This window comes from Grampus griseus (genome assembly GCF_964374135.1).
Source record: "Grampus griseus genome assembly, chromosome: 14".
Classification (NCBI taxonomy): Eukaryota; Metazoa; Chordata; class Mammalia; order Artiodactyla; family Delphinidae; genus Grampus; species Grampus griseus.
The window spans coordinates 48,444,690-48,461,061 of NC_139008.1; the positions used below are offsets into that span (position 1 = coordinate 48,444,690).

The following is a 16,372-nucleotide window of genomic DNA, read 5'->3' on the forward strand; positions in this document are numbered from 1 at the left end:
CCATACTGTTTTCTTACTCCAAATGCATCTACTTGCCCCCCCCCCACTTCTCCGCTTTGTGAAATACCACTCCTCCATTAGGTCTAGCAGGTACTTCCCTGATTCCTGCCTCTATTTTCCCAGAGTACTTTCCACTTACCCTTTATAGAACACTTATCGGACGGGGTTATTGCTGTACACTTTTGTCTCTCCTGCTCACTAAAATGAGCTTCTCATGTGATTCATCTCCAGCTCTGCTTGAATACCTGTCCTGACAGGGTACTCACCATCCCAAAGGCAATGCATTCCATTGCAACCAATTCTCTTGGCAAAAATGGCTTTCCTATTATTAGGAACCAAATCTGCTTCCCTGATACACGGACCTACTGATTTTCTCCTTCCCAGTTCACTTGCCTAAACTTCCTTCAGGTGTGAATAAGGATTCTCATTCCATAATTAGAAATAGGTCTTAAATATAAATATCCTGAGAGCGGGCAATACATGGATAACTCATTCTAAAGTGTAAATGACTGATAAGAGCTTTTCCATTAAAACAAGATTTTATTATGAGAACCTAAGGGTAGGCTGATATAGTGGATAGAGCACTGGACTAGGAAATGAATGACAGATCCAACGTGATCTATTTTTTTCTGAGCTTTGGTTTCCTCAACTCGAAATGGAATTATTTGCATAATGAGGAGTTCTACTTATTACTGTCATTGCAGAATTTTGTCTGGAAGCAGTCCCACTCACCTGGGCTGTCTTAAGCCTTTGCCCTGGCTTGGATTTCTTAGCTCTTTCTTAGCTCTGGGTGGGCAAAAAGTTGCACGTGTTTCAGTGAGCTCTAGCCTCCTCGGGGCAGGGTTGATATTCTTGGTGCCAAAGATGCTATGACTTATATCACCCACCATCACATCAATCAATGAGCCTTTTATTCTACCTGGTTTGAACCTTCCTCTCCCCTGCCTTGAAGTCCTGCTTTACGAGGGCTATTTATGGAATTTGTATCATAAACATTTGCAGGTAACACATTTACTGTAGGTAACACATTTTATTATGATTTTATTATGTAATCTCTTTTCCTGGAGTTTTGCAAGTAAAGATTGCATAAGAACCGACTCTTTATTTGTCCTAAGTTCCACCCTACAGAACCAGGCCATGTTACAACTGCTTGATGCACAAGACTCAGTGACTCAATAAATACTTTACAAAAATAACGTATTTTTTTCTTTCTTAAAACATAAAAAAATTAGGGTTTTAGACTTGAGTTCCTCTCCTTGTTTTTATATTTATTTACTGAGGATATATTGTGGAGAAAAGAATTGTTACGATGGTATTAAAATAAAATAGATGAAGTTCATGTTCTCCCCCCATTTGTTTTGCATTTTTTCTTTGGAAAAGTGCTACTCCTTGTTTTTATGTCTGACCTTCCTGTGGCCTTCTGAACCTATTAAGGCATGAGCAGAAATTCTATTCTGGGGTCTTTTAATAGAACCATAGCATTGTGTTAATACTGGCCTTTGTTTTAAAGTCCACTTAAAACCAGGCCTCAGATTTTCTCCTAAAATACCCATTTGCCCCCCACTCCCTACCCAGGCTGAGGCAAGGGCATTTGGAAGCTGAGACTTCATCAAGGTACCTCATTAGCTAACTAACACTTGGTTTCAGGTGGGTGTTTTCTTGTTTTGATATCTTTCTGTTGAATTCTTTATTTTTAAAGAAGTCATTACTACAAAATTCCCTCTCTTTCATCTCCCTTAGCCCCTTTCTGAACTCTCATGGAAGTGATTAAATAGTTTCACAATGACAACTCCAGAGAAAAGGTGACGTATAAGTCACATTCATATTAAATAAGTTATATATAAAAACTGCTTATCACATTTACAACTTCCTTCTCTTTGCCCCTTTGCTTCTCTCGGAAACGCTGGATCCGGGGTGTGAGTTGAATCCCACCTGCTATGACCTCCAGGTTCTTCTTCCAGCTCCTTTCTCCCCATCCTCCTGAGGACATGCCCCCTAGGAAGAGTTCCAAGGAAGCCGTTGACATTGAAGAGGCAACGGTGGCTTCAGATGGCAGTCACAAGGGCCTGGCGCACACCCCTAGTGTAACTTATGACAAATACTCACGTGGTATATGTACATATACATGTATGCGGGTAAGAGGGACTCTGTGCCAGGTGGCGGATCAGTGCAGTGTGTTTGTGTCACGAACAGCAGAGGTGGTGTCTCTTTAATACTCTCTGGCCTCTTGAAACTGCTTGATATAATCTTCGTCCGAGGGGCTCTCTGTGCACTTCTGTCCGTTGTTGGGAGGTCGGGCCTCGTTATACCTGCTCCAGTCGCCCTTGCAGATAATCCAGGGCAGGATGTCCACTTTGTAGTGGAGCTCCGCTGAGAACTCAGTGCTGATGAGATTGGGCGTCCCCGCCCCTTTGCCCCTGGTGATGAGCTGCATGTTGTCGCCATAGCAACAGTGCTGGGCGGCCAGTGTGGTGCTCTCCAGGGACAGCATGGAGCGAATGCAGTACCGGGCCGTGGGCTTGTAGATCTCCAGCTTCTCCTTGGGCCCACTTGCATCCTTCCAGCGGAAGTCCTTGCGCTTGATGCGGTCGAAGATGTCGGCCGTGCTGTAGGCCACCTCGGTGGGGTAGGAGCAGGGGCAGCTGGGCAGGTCGTTGATCACCTTGTGCATGTACTTCTTTAGGAACTCGCTCTTGCAGCTCATCCAGCGCTCACAGCTGTCCGTGTCTGAAACGGGCCAGAGAAACCCTCTGATCGCATGCAAAACCGGCTGCCTGATGACTTTAAAGTCCACCTCTCCCTTCCCTGACGGGCAGCCCCTGGAACCCCCAGGCCATGGGTGAACACGATCATGGCCCTTGAACTTGGGAACTTTGTTCTCGGCCCCACCAACTCCTTACTTTATATTATGAAAACTTTTCACATACATAGAAAAGTGGAGAGAATATACGTATACAATGACTACCCAGATGCCATCACCTAGACTTAATCATTGTATTTCCCTCATTAAAATTTTTTTGGAAAGATATGATATTATTACCCCTAAGTTTTAGTAGGCATCTACAAAAATAGGAGGATAATTAAACCATATTTTCTATGTTTTCCTAGATAACCGTAACCCCACTATCACCCATAACAAAACGAACAATAATTCAGAGGGCCATTTTGAATCTCCTCTCCAAATAAGCGAAGAGTGGCGGAGAATGCCTCAAAGGGATATTTGTAGGACTAAGTTTTATTTCTGCCACTCACTGACTGGTTTAAACTAGGCTAGTGGCCTAACTTCTTAACCTTAGGCAGGAAAGAGTTAACAACCGATACTTGCAAATCCCTGTGATAAGAGGTCTCAAAGAGGAAGAGGCTGGTGGTCCCTGCTTTTAGGGAATTTAATATTTAGGCCAGAGGGCACTGACCTATAGACTTTGAGCCAGAACCTGCCCCAAGAAGTGTGTAGTGTTTGGCCTTACCGTATTAAAAAATATGGAATTAATTGCCAACGTTTAAGAATTATGTGATTCCACTTGTTAATGTAGATTCCTGGTTTCATTTGAAAATCCCAAAGATAGGTTGACGTCAGTCCTGCATTGCCTTGTGAACAGGTAACCAGTGACCACGCCTTGGTCAAGACAGGAGGTCCCTAGTTCCCCACAGTCTCTACCTGATCCCGTCACTCATGGGTGTTTGCTCTTGGTCCCTTAGTCATGAGAGTTCAGAACCTCTGGTTTAGTGAATGTCTCAGTTTGTATTTTCCCAGACCCTGAGACAAAGATGCCAGTGAAAATGGTTCTTTGGGAAGTGATTCTGGGAAACACTAGCAGGGAGCATGGAGGTGGGACAGGGAAGGGAGGGTGGCAATATGGGATGTGGATCAAACAAGCAACCACTGTAGAAACTGCAGCATCTTCCCCTTGGACCTCGGAAACCCACCCAGTGACAGGGTGGAACTTTACCCAAGCCCCATGATTCTGGGAAACAGCCAAGGTTAAGACTTTCCCCCGCCCTTGTGCATTCTGGAAAACCACTTACTGTAAGAACCCTCTTCCCCACAGGACTTGATAAGACTCACAGCTGCTGCCTTGTTTACCTATGACAAAACCAGACACAGACCCTCCAGATTCCCTTTCTTGGTCTCATAAACGATTAGCTAAACTGCTCATCCCCAATCAGAACAAAATGCATCCCAACTAAACTTTAGTTAATATTCTCCCCTTCTTTCAAGCCTCTGAACTTTTTTTTTTAACTTTTTATTTTGTATTGAAGTATAGCCAATTAACAATGTTGTGACAGTTTCAGGTGCACAGCAAAGTGACTCAGCCATACATATACATGTATCCATTCTCCCCCAGACTCCCCTCCCATCCAGGCTGCCACATAACATTGAACAGAGTTCCCTGTGCTATACAGAAGGTCCTTGCTCGTTGCCCTTTTTAGATATAGCAGTGTGTACATGTCAACCCCAAGCTCCCTAACTATCCCTTTCCTCCACCCTTCCGTCCCTGTAACCATAAGTTCATTCTATAAGTCTGTGAGTCCGTTTCTGTTTTGTAAATACGTTCATTTGTATCATTTCTTTTTAGATTCCACATATAAGCGATATCATATTATATTTCTCAAGCCCCTGAACTTTGACCTACCCTCTGCCTGGGCCAGCATATAGGCTCTCCTTAGGGGTCCCTACCGAAAATAGGCTGGTCTCAGGGCAGAACATTCTCTGATGCCCTATCTGATCTCATCAGCCTTCAATCCCACTGCCTCACGTGGCGTTCTTCTAGCCTTATTTACTCCTCTGTAAAAGAAAACCCTTTTGCCTAACCCTTGAGAGGCTTGCAGGCCTATAGACACAGTGTTTTCTCTATTGCAAATCGGCCCTTTCCCTTTTGCAATGATCCTTTGAATACAGTCTTTGAAGAGAGATGTTGTTTTTTTATTTGGCGGGATCTGGGTATTATCCACCAGTTCCCATCAATCACTGGTAGGGGGCTGCTCCTGGACTTCTGGATGACCGTGGATTCATGGGCTGGTGGCTCTGGGGGCCAGAGCACGCCGTCAGGCAAAGAACCACAGGGGCTGCTGGGGTGTAGGGACGTGGTGTGGGCAGTGGCAGGTTTCCCATCGCTTGTGGCTCAGGAAGCTGCAGCGGGTAAGATGAGCCAATACCTAAGGCTGCCCACCATGGTGGAATGTGGGGTACGTTAAGGGGGCCAAAGCAAAAAGTCCCACCAGTGCTAAAAAGTGTCATTTCTATCAGTGCAAGTCAGGGGGTTCTTCAAGGAGTGTGTGACACTGGGCTGGCCCTGTGGCTCTTCAGGTCTGCATGGTGGCCACAAGTGTCCTGCTCAGAGCTCCTGCAAGGAAGCCTGCTGGGGGCACTTTGCTGCCTGGTGGCCTCCAGCTGTAGCGGCTGTGGAGCTGCTGTGGTTTCCACATCCAGGCTGTGCTCCCCCGGGGCTGCTCTCAGTCGATGACTGAGCCTGGTGTGGGTGCTGCCCGACGGGGGACCCCTTTGTCAGGCAGCCTTTGCTGGGGGGTGCCCGTTGGCATGGTCGAGACTTTCTCAAGCTGCTTTGAGGCCCTTGCTTCCCAGTCCTCCTTCCTTCCCTCCCTCCCTTTGCAGGGGTCAGGCCTGCATCTTGGTCTGAAAGCCTTCCCTGCCTACTTCTGCTGCTTCCCCTCTATCCTTCCCGGGCGCTTCCCCAGTGAATCTCTTGAATGTCCAATCCCATCTCAGAAGGCTGGACCTGACTCAGACTACATACAAGAGCAGAGATGGGGCCGGGCGAGGGGAAGGCCATCCAGGTTGGTATTAACTGTGCAAACCACAGTTAAGCAGAAGAAGTCTGGGGGCAGGGTGCATGTTCAGTTTCCCTGGAGCAGAGGATATAGGGAAGGACGGTTGTTAGTGTCAGGTCATGGGGTCTTCAGTGTGGTTCAGGCTCGTTTCAGAGGGCACTAGGGAACCACTGAAGGTTTCTGAGTGACAGTGAGCTCTTCACTGAGCTATGCAGTAGGAAGAAAGATTCAGTGCTGATGCCAGTTTTAAGAGTCCAGGTGAGACACTCTGGGAGGGAACAGCTGGTGAGATCAAGAGTAGTCGGGGAGGTAGGGCTGCCAGGCCTTGGTGGGCTTGGGGGGAAGGGACGAAGGGATCAGAAGTGACTCTCCAGCTCTGACCCAGGTGCCTGGGAGGCTGGTGGTGTCATGAGTGAAAATCAAACGATCGGGCTCGCGGGGCAGCTTGCAGGGGTGCTCAGGTTTCTCTTGAGGGATATGAGAAAGGGAGAGCTGGGGCACCACCTCCCAGGAGCTTGGAAAGGCCTGGTCTAAGATGAAACACCTGGGCTCTTGTGCCAGACTGCCTGGGATTGAATCCCAACTCAAGTATTTAGTGGCTCTGTGACCCTGAGCAAGGTATTCTACCTCACTGTGCTTCAGTGTTCTCATCTCTAAACTGGGTATAAAAATTACACCGATCTCAAAAAGTGCAATGAGGATTAAACCAGAGGGAAAGCAGGGAGTACACAGAACGGCGTTGAGGATGCTGCCTGCGGGGGTGGGCTGAGTGCTATGATTCCACCCGAGAGTCCCTGACTGAGCAGTTGCATAGAGATTGGAGGGTCCATCCTGGGAAGTATGTGTCTGCAAAGCCAGTGGGGGTCTCCCTCAGAGGGCAGGGTTTTCAGAAACAAAATTCAGCGAGGTCCCAGAAAATAGCTTTGTATTTTTCCTCCAGAGTAGAAGGTCATCATAATTCATGTACAGGACATAGGTCCTTCGACTTATATTTTATCAAATTTACATGGAGTATTCAGTGTGAATGTTCTCAGTGTTTTACAAGTATTAACTCATTTCACTCTAAAATAGGTCTAGGAGGTAGGCACCATTACCTTAGACCATTTTACAGATCAGAAAACTGAGGCAGAAGTAGGTTAAGAAACTTGACCTTGTGCTAGTCAAGCTTTTCTCATCTCTGCTGGGCATCTTCCGTTTGTCCTTCTACATCCTTATTCCACATTTTTCCTTGCCATGGAAGGCTGCCCTGTATGCACCAGATCTGTGGGCTCCCTGAGCCCTGGTTTCTAATTGGGGTGAGCCAATGGGAGGACCGGGTGAGGGACCAGAGGGAGGGAGGAGCGAAGTCAGGGTATTGTTCCCAAGGCTCCTCCCTCACTGTTACAAGTTAGCTACTTCCTTCTGGGAGCTGGAAGTGCTGTCAGGCAGCCCTCTCTACACAGTGGCTCTGGGAACCAATCCTTCCCCTGGTCCCTTCAGGCCAGTGGGAGGTAAGGGCTCCCCACGCTTGCCAGCCCCAGGGTTCTGTACAAGCCCTTCTTGGTTTCCATCTACCTGCTCACACCTTTGCCAAAAGGCCCTCATCAAATGCTCCTCTATTACCTGATCTGCGTGTGAGCCTTGTCTGTTCCTGCCCAGAACCTGGCTGACCCACCATCCCCCCTCATCCCTGTGTGTTCTCAGCTGCCCATTGGGTGCAGCTGGTCCCATTCCCTGTGAAAGGGCAAATAGCTGCCTGCCTGTGGGGTGAGATATGGGGAGGTCTGAGACACTCTCTTCCCCAAAAGCCCATCTTGTTGTTTTATCATTTTATGCAAAATTCCCACATGTAGTCTTTAATTTTTTTTTTTTTTTTTTTTTGGTCAAACGCATTGTGTGTGCAGAAGGCTTCTACTAACGTTTTGGTTGCATGTGAAGGACTGTGATGGAAACCCCGGGCAACAGAATTTCCAAACTGACTCCAGTGTGGCTGAGGAGGGCAGAGTGAAGAGGTGAGGAAAGGGCTTTGTGGGGGTGGCAAAAAGAAATGGGGCAGAAGGAGTCTTATTGTTCTGTAATATAGAATTACATCCAGAAGCACGTGGAGCTATTTTTATTCATCAAGCTTCCCCCTTGCTGAACAGACACTTTCAATTTTGTTGGGTCCACGTTCAGTGTACTTGAGCTAGCATTTTCGAGCAGATGAGTAGCAGGGTGTACCAAAGGGTTACGAAAGATTCCCATGGCAGGGAGTGAGATGGGGGAGGCATAATGTCGAGAAAGTTCCCGTTCTCTTCCTTCCTCCCCCCGTCCTTCTGCTGGAAAACTGACATCACCATTTCTTGATTTTACTGGGGACACTGGGTGAGAGTTGGGAGAAGAGATGCCCTGAGGCTCGAGGCCCGAGTGTGGACGGATCCCGAGCTAGGGGCAGGACGCCCCACCCACGTGCTATGGAGGCTGTGTGGCTGGCGTGGCAGCTACAGCAGGGCTGCTGGGCTCCATCTGGTGCAGGAGGAATGGGGCGGCTGCTCTCTCTTGCTTGGTGTATATTCAGCGAGCAAGAAGTATGCTGAGAAAATTGGACCCCATAAGAGGAAAACGAAACATTTAAATGAATCCAAGGATGACACGGCAAAGGCAGAAGGAATCTCCAAAATGCTAGATCAATATTTGGATAGAAAAGCAAAAAAAAAACAAAAACAAAAACACCTTTCCTTACCAACTTCGAACAGTTTGGTGGCATTAAACTCTTCACTTCCCGCAAGCAGACTCACTTCGGTGGCAGCTGTCCTGAAGGTGTCTTCGATACCTAAACACAGACAGGAGCTCATTTTCCCTAGTTATATGGAAAAAGTCAGCCCTCCACCCCACCCCACCCCCGCCCCACTGGCAAATAAAAAAAACAAATACACTTGAATAAAGCCTTTTTTGTATCCATTACTACTCATGGGCAGAAACTTGCCAACAGAGGAAACAGTAAAAAGTAGGTATAGAGCGTAAAATATATTAAAACTCCAGATACCATTTGCAGCATGAAATCCGATCCAAAAGTGCCTGAATGTGCCTAAGGAACTCATTCCTTGGGCCTAGGAATGGGATTTTGGGCGGTGCGGGATACGCGTCAGGACGGCTGTCTATCTAGAGGTGTCAGGATGGCAAACTAAACTAGAGACTGTAGAGCGTAGTGGTTAACAACTTGTCTCGTGGTCAACACCAGTCTTAAGGACTGATTCACTGGGTCCAAATCATTACTAGCTGTGTGACCTTGGGCAAGCCCTGGAACATCTGTGTGACTCAGTTTTCACATCTGTAAATGGGGAGGACCAATGACCCACCTCATAGTGCTGAATGAATTAAATGAGTTATGTGTAAAGAAAGCACATAGAGTACCAAGTGGTAAGTGTTGGCTGACATTTTCCCTTTGAACATTTGTCTAGTTCATTTTGAGGATACAGCAGTCCGTAGCTAAAGACCAGATCTCTCATGTGCTGGGACTTTTAGCATTGCTGATGATGTTTCAAAAAGAATAAGCTGGGGGAGCTTATTCTTAATTGGGATGAGCAAATGCAAACTATTATATATAGAATGGATAAACAGCAAGGTCTTACTGTGTAGCACAGGGAACTATATTCAATATCCTGTGATAAACCATAATGGAAAAGAATATGAAAAAGAATGTATGTATATGTATAACTGAGTCACTTTGCTGTACAGCAGAAGTTAACACAACATTGTAAATCAACTATACTTGAATGAAATAAATTTTTTTAAAAAAACCCAAATTCAACGTTGAAATAAAAAAGAATAACCTGGGCTTGTTATTACTTGCTCTGAGCAACTGAACCTAGCTTGCCTCAAACTTCCTGGCTCTCTCCCTTCCTCAAATGACCACCCCCACCCAGGCTTCCTTTGCAAACAGGAATCTCCTGCAGATGGGGCCAGTCAGGAGAGAGAGGAGCAGTGGAACGTGCTATTTGTTGGAGAACCTTGACTGTCTTGCTAAGCATGGGTTGATTTCCTTTAAGGGGCTCTCTCTGGTTTTATGTGAGGCCCCTAGAATTTGTGTGGTCAGCCTAAGGGACAAACTTTTACAGTGTAATCACTGCCAGGCCAGGGAGACGGCCTTTCCCATGAGTTTTTCCAGTAGAGCTGAGAATCAAGACACCAAAAAAGGAAAGAGATCCTGCAAAAGGAGATCATTCATGTTCAAGGGAGCCCTGAAAAGCCAGAAGAGTCAAGAGCAGAAAGGCAGAAAGGATGGAAGGAGGGCAAGTTCAGATGAGAAGAAAATGTATGAACAGGGCTGCTGGCCATGCTGCTCTCAGTAGTGAGAGAAAACGAGAAGGAAACATTCAAAATGGCGGCAGGGAAGATACCTGCTATCAAGATATCTAGGTCTACTGCTTTAGGTCTGGGTGCCAGCTCTGGGAGAGAAAGCAGCAAGCAAGCCCGCTCAAGCCCTGATTAAATGCTGTCTGTATTCACGTGTGGCTGAGCCCGATACCCTTCCCCTTGACAGAGGTGTAAGAGTCTAATGGTTAAGAACATGGATTCTTGTTCAGACTGCTTGGATTCAAATCCCAGCTGGACCACTTGCTGCCTGTGTGACTAGGCAAGTTAGCCTGTGTGTCCCAGTTTCCACAGCTGCCAAATGAGTACCATCATCAATAGCTAGTTCATGAGGTTATTGTGAGGATTAGATGAAGTAACACATGCAAAGACCTTAGAAATTTGCTTGATACTTAAATACTCAAAAGGTCCTACTCTTCATCAACCTTGTTATCATCTTTTTCCCGTCTTCATCTTCCCAATCTTCATCTTTATCTTCACTTTCTTTGGTTTCATCTTATCTTCATCATCATCTTCTTCTTCTTCTCCTCCTTCTCTTCTTCATTTCTTCCTGCCTTCCTCCTCTTCTCCCTTCTCATATTATTATTATTTATTGATTTCTACCCATCCAAATCCCATCCCACCAGACTTCTAACTCAGCTTCATTATGATGAACACGGGAAAGATCAGGACAAGCATCTTGATGGTTGTTCCACTTTTGGAAATCCACCTGCATGGCTGACGGGGGCTAGAAATGCCTCTTTTCATACCATCAGCCCTGTTTTCTGCACACACCCCTTTGCTATCACACACATCGCCAATCTGATCTTCTCTCTCCGCAGAAATCCCTTTGCTCTTTCACTTTTTTGTTCTAAATCTCAGCCTGAGAGATTTAGAGCAGAGTTTCTAGGGGTAGAAAAAGGAAGTCTGGGGTGTGGGGTTCAAATGTTCTGCCTCTGAAATTTCTTTTGGAGGAAGCCATTTGGAGCGTGTGATTTCTTGGATGAGCCCGAGATAGTATTTTAGGCTGGTTTTCTACCTGACCATGGTAGATGGAAAACTATAGACCAAGGAGTTGGTAAACTTTTATGTAAAGGGTCAGAAAGTAATTATTTTAGGCTTTGTGGTTCACATATGGTCTTTTGTTATTGAAGTATAGTTGATTCACAATGTTGTGTTAATTTCAGATGCATAGCAAAGTGATTCAGATATATATATACAGGTATATATATACATATAATTTTCCATTATAGGTTATTACAAGATATTGAATATAATTCCCTGTGCTATACAGTAGGTCCTTGTTGTTTATCTATTTATATATAGTAGTTTGTATCTGTTAATGCCAAATTCCTAATTTATCCCTCCCTGTTGGTAACTGTAAGTTTGCTTTCTATGTCTCCGAGTCTATTTTTGTTTTGTAAATAAGTTCATTTCACATACGGTCTTGGTTGCATATTCTTCCTCCTCTTCTCTCTCTTCTTCCTCTTCTTCCTTCTTCATAACCCTTTAAAAATGTGTGGGCCATACTGACATGGGCCGTGGTTTGATAACTACTGCTATAGACACAATTATTTTTCACCCCAATATGGCCTCTCACCAAGTTTGTAATTAGTTAAGTTTTCAAAACACTGACAATACAGTTTAAAGTGATACTTAACTGCCAAGTTGCCCCAATTTGCTCCCTCTGGAGCCTTCAGCAACTCTCAGGCTAACACATGGTTTTTCTGTAGACGGCCATTAAGCCTCTGGTCCTGGCTTCCTTATTAGACCATGAACACCTGTCTTCATGTGTCTCTTCAAGGTACAACCCACCCCACATCAAAGGCTCAAATTAACCAGAATCCCTCCTTTAAATTAAGTACATGGTGGCATTGTCTTCTAAGTCACAGTTACTGCAATTGTGTATAAGGCTCAGAAAATCCATCTTTTCATCCACTAAGCTCATTACTCGTCTCTTGTCCCAGTCCAGTCAGAATTCTTAGGAAAATAGTTGCCCTGTAGGAAGTTAATTTCTATAAGTTTTTAAATATAAACTAAAAGCTTCCCCAGACTTACAGATATAGAGAACAAATTTGTGGTTACCGTTGGGGGGGGCAATATAGGGGTTGAGGGGTGGTAGGTACAAACTATTGGGTATAAGCTAAGCTACAGGGATATATTGTAGACAACACACGGAATATAGCTAATATTTTGTAATAACTGTAAATGGAGTGTAACCCTTAAAAATTGTATTAAAAGATAAAACAATAAAATAAAAAAAAGCTGCCCTTTAATGTGGAGCCACACCCCTGCGTAAACCCACCTGGGCAGTTTGGACGGTCACACGTCCTAGATTCGGTTGCAGTGCACGCATAGCCACAAGACCTGGTCCGTTTCTGGTTGCCGTTCCCACAGGTGACGCTGCAAACAGACCAGAGACTCCAGTCTCCCTCACCGTCTGTGGAATCTGGAACGGAACCAGGGAGGTGGTCACCAGCCTTCGCCAAAGAGTCCCCAAATCTCCCCCATTGAACTGCCAGCCAACTGTCCATTTCTGACGTTCCCACTGTTAGAGGGGGCCAGATGCCAGCTGGAGTCAAAAGCCTATGGCTCCAGGGTTCATTTTAGGGATTAGCCTAGTAATGGCAGGGACTCTGTCTGAGGTTTTGGGCACATGGCCAGGGCCTGCCCCCTAGAAGGTGCCCAGTAAGTGCTTGTTGAGAATGTGTACGTTCACAGAGTATGGAGCCATGGAATAATATGGTAGGGATTTTCCAAAATGACCACCATCAGTTCCTTCACACACAAAGTGAGGAGTCACACAAAGGGCCCCCAAAACACTACACATGGGAATGAAGCCTTCCTGGACCTTCCAGGCACTTCTCAGTGGATAGCTGATGCCATTGGCAGTAGAAGAGATGCCCAGTGGGGCCCCACCTGAACTCCTAAGCCACAGAATCATGAGAAATAATACACTGCTGATGTTTTAGTCACCAAATTTTGGAATGGTTTGTTATGCAGCAGTAGATAACTGATACATAATGGTAAAGCTAGAAATGGTCCTTGAGGTCATCACTCAACATCCATTCAACAAATACTGAGCCCCTATTATGTGCCAGGCACAAATCAGGGTATGTGAAATATATCATTAAATAAAGCTTTCAAAGATCTCTGCCCTGTGGTACTAATATTTTTGTGAGAAGATTCAGACAATAATCAATAAACACAAAAAAATGAGTAAATTATACAATATATCAGAAATCGATGAGTGGTATGGAAAAAGGAGAAGTGGACCAGACTAGGGGGGCCTGGGAATGTGAGAGCCGTGAGAGAGGTTGGTATGTTATCTAGACTAACTTCCTCTTTTTAAAAGTAAGGAAACTAAGTCTTGGAGTGCTTGGGTGACCCATTCAAGGCCATAAGGGTAAGAGGAAGGAAAGCTTGGGCCCTGGTGCTAAATCCTTCATCTCTAAAGCTTGACCTTTTCTGCAGCAACTCCCCTCTGAACTGCTTTTTCCTGCTTTATCCAAATCTTCAGACTTGGGGTCTCTGCCAGGGCCAAGCACAGAGCCCCAGACATGTGCATCGCAGGGAAGGGGTCCGCTCTGCTCAGAACAGGTCGTGGTGATCGTTATTACTTAGGTCTGGCAAGAATGCAGTCCACACATGCTTCTACCTGAAACTTGGGCCCCGTGCCAGGCTCCCAGCCCGTCGTTTACAGGGTGATCACTCTGAACGCGGCTCAGGCAAACCCAGGGCCACCAAGTCTCAGCCCATCATGCAAAGTTGGTGGGGGGATTCCTGGTCCTCTTTCCTAACCCAGAGCCAAGAGTCTGCTCGCATCTCACCTGCTCCCAGGGGCCCCATCCGTTTCTCCCCACTTCCCAAAAGGGAGTTTTCCAAACTTTGATTTCTTTCTAAGACATGGTTTTCCAACCACGGGGACAAGCAGATGTTTGAAACTACTGCCTCGTGTGAGGGAAGTGGGCCTGCTTCTCCCCATCAGCTGCCTCCGTCTCTCCCATCTCCTCCTGGGCATCAACGCAGTGGAACTGGACAGACCGCTGAGGAGGGGGCCGTGGCTACTCCCTCCCAGACCTCTTGGTAAACTCTCCGAGAACACGAGGGATGTGCCTGGAACAATCACAGGATAGCACTCCTGTCAGCCAGTGTAGCCATGTGTAGCGGGTTATACGCACACGTGAACACACTCAGAGCCTCCTGTGTGAATCACCCGTACCAGATTTTGTTAAAGGGAACAACCACCACACCAAAAAGTCACCATAAAGATGGTACTGTTCTTAGACTCATAAGAAGGGGGCAGTGGGTCAGTCGGAAAAAGCTGATTAAATCACACAGGTAGAGTCCCTGTCACCTGTGGGGTGGGTACCGGCCTAAGACATGATCCAATGATGCCAAGAGGTGTCCTGCTTGGCTCAGTAGAAGCAACGGGGCCTCAACTATCTAGAAATTTCTAGCGACCTTTCCCCCCCGGTGCAATAATTTTGGGAAATATCGTCCCTGAACTTTGAGATTTTAGCATTAAACACACCATTTTGGAATCTCTGCCGGAGGTAATGTCTTGTTTTGGTTTCTTGGATCTGAATTACTGAATGCTAATACTGTGTCTGATGATGTGAAAAATGACTTCCGTAATTCTTCTCCCTGTATCCACCCCCTTGGTTACTACCTTTTCACACCAACCCCAGTCTAGGCCATGTGACTTGCTCTGGCCAATGAGAAAATAGCAAATATAATGCAAACAGAGGCTAGAAAAGTGCTTGTGCATTAGGGCTTGCCTTCTCACTGTAGAGAAGTGAGACCAAAACCTCAGTCTTCCACGCTAGCCTGGACTCGCGTCCTGGAGGGTGAGGGACCAGAAGGAGAGAGGCCCAGATATCATCCCAGCACCCCCCGCTGTCCAGCTGGGACCCCATCATTGTGAACGAAGCCATGCTAAACCATGCAGCCCCAGCGAAGCCAGCCCTGGGCAGAACAGCAGTCCAGACGATCTGCAGACTCTTGAGAGAGAAGACATTTGTTCTTTCAAGCCACTAAATTTTAGGGGCGGTTTCTAAAGCGGCAAAAGCTAACTGTCACAAATACACTATAACCACCCTCCCTATGCTATGCTCTCTGGATGGCTAGCAGACCCTGGAACCATGACAGATTTATTACTTCACTAAGTGGCTGTCTCCATGTCTTTATTTATTTATTAATTTTTTTTTCTTTTTAAAGATCCAAATCGCATTTAATGAGATTAAAAACGACTAAACCTGAGGTTTATTATTTTTTTTAATGGATAGGATTAATGGCAGATTCAACACGGCCAAAAAAAAAAAAAAAAGATTGGTAAACTTTAAGACATAACGATAGAAACTATCCAAAATGAAACGGGGAGAAGGATTAAAATGAACAGAGCATTGCTGAATTGTGGAAGAACCTAAAGCATCGAATACACATGTAATTATAGTCCCCAAAGTGGGAGGGCAGGGGTGGAAGTGGGGGTAATAGAAAAAATATTTGAAGAAATAATGGCCCCAAATTTCCCCAATATAATGGAAACTGTAGACCTACAGATCCAAGAAATGCAACAAACCCCTGGCACAAGAAACATGGAAAAGACCACACCAAGGCCATGCCTTTATTTTAAATGCTCACAAAGTCATTTATTTTCCAAACATTTTAAAATACGGGTCCCCCAACGTTAGGCACAGAACATGTATACAGCCACACGGCTGATCATTTCTATTGGGCTAGCAACGAAGTGAAACAACCTCTTGGGGGAAAGTGGGCACGTCAGCCCTTTCTCTGGAAGTGTCTGTGGCATACAGCCCCCGACAAACACCCCATCCAAGCCCCTGCTCGTGGGGATTTCTATTTGTTTAATGTGTTTGCGGGAGAGAGAGGGAATTTCTGACTGGGGGACAAAGCTTTGAGGGCAGTATTCCTTTCTGCTATAATAAAATAAGCCTGTTCTCATTGGCTCCCCTACCAGGGCATCACTCAGAGCAGAAGATGAACTTGAGCAGCAGTACTTACAAAGATGACAACAAAGACAGTAGAAAACAGTCCCTGTGAACATTTCCGTGGTGCTTAGACAGACCCTATCTGTGACATCAAAGAGCTTTGTGAGGGCAGAGAACAACCCACAGGGCAGTGGGCTGAGGGCCGGGTTACAGGGATGTTTGAAATTTTAAAGTGGTCATTATATACTTTCAGGGCACTACAGTTCTGTGGGCCAGTTATAGTGTTTGGGCAACTGAAGTGACTTGGGTCTTGGCTCGGC

General features: G+C 45.9%; 1 protein-coding gene across 1 annotated transcript in view; it reads right to left on the reverse strand.

Annotated features, from left to right (window-relative positions):
* Positions 1–816: 816 nt before the first annotated feature.
* Positions 817–16,372, reverse strand: part of ISM1 (isthmin 1) — a gene marked incomplete at its 5' end in the record, with an annotated part of 88,024 nt that continues 72,468 nt past the window's right edge. The window contains 3 exons of the mRNA XM_082670034.1: positions 817–2,727; positions 8,492–8,581; positions 12,407–12,550. Coding sequence (XP_082526160.1) covers positions 2,210–2,727; positions 8,492–8,581; positions 12,407–12,550 — 752 coding nt within the window. The 3' untranslated portion in view covers positions 817–2,209. The remainder of the gene's footprint in view (positions 2,728–8,491; positions 8,582–12,406; positions 12,551–16,372) is intronic.